The following is a 5544-nucleotide window of genomic DNA, read 5'->3' as shown; positions in this document are numbered from 1 at the left end:
TAAAAACGAGAGTTGGGAGGGAAGAACTCCTCGTCGAATATTACGTAAGAGAATTATTAAATTTAGTAATGAAAAATGTAATGAACACAAAAGCAAAGATGAACATAATGCAACTTTACGATAAACTGGAGTCATCTGCGTTCACTGGAGTCTATTGGCGTAACAGAAGAGAAATACGCAGCATTGTTGTTTCCGCTTGTGGAATCATGTATTTCAGAGGATTTATTAAGAGTGTGGCTGAGAAATCCTGTAATGACTAAGGAAAATGATTCAAGTGATTCCTATGGCAATAAATTATCGCAGTTATTAACATTTTTGAGAACCGAAGTAGAAGGCGAAGAACGTATTTCTATGGCAAAAACTGACTTTAAAAATAATGACTCTTCGCATCGTAAAAGAGACAAAGATTTCGAAATATCAACTTCTGTTTTTACTGCGAATGATTTGCTCTCTGAGAATAAGTCAATAGCACCACATTTTTAAACGCAACTGCATTTTTTGCGGGAAACAACATAATTCAGAAAATTGTTTTAAAGGAAAGAATTTATCATTAGATGAAGAACAGGAAATAATAAAGAAACAGAAGGCCTGTTTTTATGTCTGAAGGTGGGACATCGTTCGAAACACTACAGGGCTAAAATTCGATGTATTGTTTGTAACAAAAGACATTGGCCTGTAATGTGCCCAGACTTGAACCAAATAAATCAGACATCGGCTGTGGACACATCAGCTGAAGAAAATACTACTTTTTCGAATCAAAGACAACCTGAAGACTTATTGCATACCCTTATGGTAGTTATTGAAGCCAATGGACAACGGAAAACTGTTAGAGCACTATGTGATACAGGATCTCAACGGTCGTACATCCTGAAATCAACAATAAATGAAATGGGATGGAAGACCAACAAATATGAAACTTTAACACACGTAGTCTTTGGTGGTGCTAGTTCCAGAAAAGAACATAAAAAATACACATTGTGGATAAGAAATATGAAGAAAAATAATAAGTTCGAAATTCAAGTTTTAGACCAACAGGCAATATGTGGATATATTCCAAGTTTGAAAAATGGTCCTTGGTTAGCCGAATTACGAAGTAAAGGAATCCATATCTCTGATGTAGGTAAAGATTCTCAACGAATCGAACTTTTGATAGGAGCGGATTATTTTGGAAAACTATACACAGGTCAAACCATGCAATTAAAGTGCGGACTGGTAGCAATGGAAACGTACCTTGGCTGGACTGTAATGGGAAAAACAAACCATACTTATAGTTCCACTGGGCTTATCTCAACATCACTTTTCAATCAAAATACTTCGGTTACTGACTTATGGGAATTGGAAACAATTGGTATATCTGATCCTTGCGAGACTATTACTTCAGAAGAATACGATGCTCTAGCAACGGAACACTTTTCCAGAACTGTCAAAATACACCCAGATGGTAGATATGAAATTAGTCTTCCATGGGTGAAAGATGTAAACGATATGCTCAGTAATAGAGATATTGCGGGCAGAAGATTGAAAATGATGACAACTAAACTTATCAAGGATAACCGTTTAGATAGTTATAATGCAGTTTTTGGAGAATGGATAAAAGAAGGTTTAATCGAAGAATCAAACGAAGGTATCGGCCATTATCTTCCTCATCGAGGAGTTTTCAAGTCCAATTCTACCCCGAATGTCAGATTAGTTTTTGACGCTTCTTGTAAAACAAGAGATAACTTATCGTTAAATGACTACCTGATGAAAGGACCAAATTTGTTAAAAATAATCCCTACCTTACTAATAAAATTTCGAGAAAAGAAAACTGGAGTTATATCAGATATAAAGAAGGCTTTTCTCCAGATATCCGTAAATGAAGACGATAGAAAATATTTGAAATTTCTGTGGTGGGAGGATAAGGAAGCGAAAACAGTTAAAGTTTTTCAACACGCCAGAGTTGTTTTTGGTTTAAATTGCAGTCCCTTTTTGCTGGGAGCTGTTATTCAACATCATTTGAACAAGTATGAATCCTCCAATGTCCAAGATGTGGCTATGAAGTGGAAAAAATCCTTCTACGTAGACAATTGTGTCACGTCTGTGGATTTTGAACGAGAGTTAAAAGAGTTCATTCAATGTTCGACAGACTTAATGGCTGCAGCGAAATTCGAACTGCGAGATTGGAAGTCAATTGAAGCTGAAACATCAGTATACAAAATTGAATGGAAATTTAATCCACCATCTGTTCCCTGGTGGGGAGGCTTTTGGGAGATTATGGTGAAATTGGTAAAAAATATTCTTCGAAAAATTTTGGGGAAAGCATGCCTTTCATACGAAGAACTGAGTAGTGTTCTATGTGACTGCGAGTCAGTTTCAAGACCTCTTACATACCTCTCAGAAGATCTGGTTGACTTAATACCTCTTTCTCCGTCCATGTTTTTACAAGAGATCTCGACGGTGGGAGTACCTGATTTAGATCAGCTGGATACAATATATCTTAAAAAACGCTATAGGTATCAACAGATGTTAAGAGAACAGTTGAGAAAAAGATTTCGCCACGAATACTTAGCGACACTCCTTCAACCACGCAAGAAGAATAACTATTGTGATCTAAAGATTGGCGAGATTGTGTTAATAGAAGATGACTTAAAGAAAAGATTACACTGGCCGATGGCTAAAGTCATTGCCGTCTATCCTGGTAAAGATAAAAGGATACCCTTGTCTCGACTTAAAACAGCACATACCGAGTTTTTGAGGCCAGTGCAGCGGATTTATCCACTGGAAATACGTTCGACACCAAATGAAGGTTCAACTCCAAACGAAAGTGCAACTTCAAATAAAGATGACAAGCATAATAATTTCCCAAGTACCTTACGAAACATCGTTACCACAAGAAATGGTCGAACTGTTAAGATACCATCAAGATATTTGGACACATAATTTTAATTTTATATTAGATTTTTTGTTATTTTGATTATCGGAATACACATAATCAAAAGGTGGGAGTGTTACGTCACTTTCATAAGATGACGTCATTCATTTAAAGTGTAAATATTAATAACGTGATATTAACATGTGTATATATGAAAAGTGTGAGTGGCAACAGAAAGAATGTTGTGCTAGACGTGTTCTAAGAAAATAAAATGGTTGCTTTTGTAAATATGTGTACGCAGGTATTTCTTGTAAATTTAATTTATTTCATCGCTGGATAGATCGGGTAGATTTATCGGAAGCACGAAACAGCGTGAAATATTGGACACGCGCTGTGATTTGATTGTATTTTCTCTTAATTTGAACTGTAAATTGCTTGCTAAAATTCAATAACTATGTAAGAATCGTCGACAATAGATGGCGAATGATCCCTACCTTACTAATAAAATTTCGGGAAAAGAAAATTGGAGTTATATCAGATATAAAGAAGGCTTTTCTCCAAATATCCGTAAATGAAGACGATAGAAAATATTTAAGATTTCTGTGGTGGGAGGAAAAGGAAGCGAAAACAGTTAAAGTTTTTCAACACGCCAGAGTTGTCTTTGGTTTAAATTGCAGTCCCTTTTTGCTGGGATCTGTTATTCAACATCATTTGAACAAGTATGAATCCTCCAATTTCCAAGATGTGGCTATGAAGTTGAAAAAATCCTTCTACGTTGACAACTGTGTCACGTCTGTGGATTCTGAACAAGAGTTAAAAGAGTTCATTCAATGTTCGACAGACTTAATGGCTGCAGCGAAATTCGAACTGCGAGGTTGGGAGTTTACAGAGAAAGAAAACTTAACTGAAAAATACCTTCGTAGGAAAGCATGCCTTTCCTACGAAGAAATGATCAGTGTTCTGTGTGACTGCGAGTCCGTTATCAATTCAAGACCTCTCACATACCTCTCAGAAGATCTGGATGACTTAATACCTCTTTCTCCGTCCATGTTTTAACAAGAGATCTCGACGGTGGGAGTACCTGATTTAGATCAGCTGGATACAATAGATCTTAAAAAACGCTATAGGTATCAACAGACGTTAAGAGAACAGTTGAGAAAAAGATTTCGCCGCGAATACCTAGCGACACTCCTTCAACCGCGCAAGAAGAATAACTATTATGATCTAAAGGTTGGCGAGATTGTGTTAATCGAAGATGGTTGGTTGGTTGGTGTCGTATCCTCTATAGAATCATATTTCATGGTGTGTTAATCGAAGATGACTTAAAGAAAAGAGTACACTGGCCGATGGCTAAAGTTATTGCCGTCTATCCTGGTAAAGATAAAAGGATACGCGTGGCTCGACTAAAAACAGCACATACCGAGTTTTTGAGGCCAGTGCAGCGGTTTTATCCGCTGGAAATACGTTCGACACCAAATGAAGGTTCAACTCCAATCGAAAGNTAATCAAAGAGAAGCATTTGAAATGTTTACATGCTGGACTGCAAATTTTACTGTCCAATTTAAGAGAAAATTATTGGATTATTAATGGACGTCGAGCAGTTCGTCGCATCCTCAAAACCTGTGTTAGATGCAAACGATATAATGCACGAAGTATAAAAACTGTTCCCGTAGGTTTACCTGAAGACAGAGTTAAAGAAGCTTCTGTTTTTGAAGTGGTCGGGATAGAACTTGCCGGACCTCTTCATTTAAAGGAAGGTGTGAAAAGTTGGATTATCATCTACACATATGCCGTTTATCGATCAATACATCTCGAACTTGTGCAGTCACTTTCAACTAAGGCGTTCCTTTTGAGTTTACAAAGATTCATTGCTCGCCGAGGAAGACCTCACATCATCTATTGTGACAACGGGAGTAATTTTATAGGAGCTGAGAATCTACTTCAGTCCTTAGATTGGAAGTCAATTGAAGCTGAAACATCAGTATACAAAATTGAATGAAAATTTAATCCACTATCTGCTCCCTGGTGGGGGGGCTTTTGGGAGATTATGGTGAAATTGGTAAAAAATATTTTTCCAAAAATTTTGGGGAAAGCATGCCTTTCATGCGAAGAAATGAGTAGTGTTCTATGTGACTGCAAGTCAGTTATCAATTCAATACCTCTTACATACCTCTCAGAAGATCTGGATGACTTAATACCTGGGTTGGCAGGTTTTTGACATGTGACAGTTTTTGACAGTTTAAACCATGGTTTAAACCATCACGTCAAAAACCTCACTGTCAAAAATGTCAAAAACCTATATTCATATGTGAAATTTAATTAATACATAAAATTTATATATTTTTTATAAAGGATAGTGTTTCTAAATATGTTCTAGAAAAAATAAATTTAAAATTTTGAAAAAACACTTATATTTTGAATAGTAACCAATGTCCATATAGGAGCAATGTCTAATATAGGAGCAAATGCACTAGACTATTGAATTTTGAATTAAATTTCTACTTCCATCATTTTCATTTTGATTATGTAGTGTGATGCATGATCTAATTTTTAAAATTATGTATTTAATTAGGATAATTAAAAAATTTCTATAATAATTTGTTTAAACATTTCATGGAACTGTGACTGTAATGTTCTTCTGTTTAGTTTGACTTTTGTGATTGCTTGTTAGTTTTTCAGAAAAATCAGTAATT

The 5544-nt window shown here is 35.8% G+C and overlaps 2 protein-coding genes across 2 annotated transcripts; both read left to right on the top strand.

Annotated features, from left to right (window-relative positions):
* Positions 1-678: 678 nt before the first annotated feature.
* On the top strand, positions 679-2919 carry LOC139425252 (uncharacterized). The gene has a single exon (XM_071179202.1). It carries the CDS (start codon positions 679-681, stop codon positions 2917-2919), a length of 2241 nt encoding a protein of 746 aa, XP_071035303.1.
* Positions 2920-3334: 415 nt separating this feature from the next.
* Positions 3335-3907, top strand: LOC139425251 (uncharacterized). The gene has a single exon (XM_071179201.1). The coding sequence runs from the start codon at positions 3335-3337 to the stop codon at positions 3905-3907; it is 573 nt and encodes a 190-aa protein (XP_071035302.1).
* The last annotated feature ends 1637 nt before the right edge of the window (positions 3908-5544 follow it).

The sequence above is a fragment of the Parasteatoda tepidariorum genome, chromosome 3, assembly GCF_043381705.1.
Source record: "Parasteatoda tepidariorum isolate YZ-2023 chromosome 3, CAS_Ptep_4.0, whole genome shotgun sequence".
In the NCBI taxonomy this organism is placed as follows: domain Eukaryota; kingdom Metazoa; phylum Arthropoda; class Arachnida; order Araneae; family Theridiidae; genus Parasteatoda; species Parasteatoda tepidariorum.
This window is presented reverse-complemented; position numbering and strand designations above follow the sequence as displayed.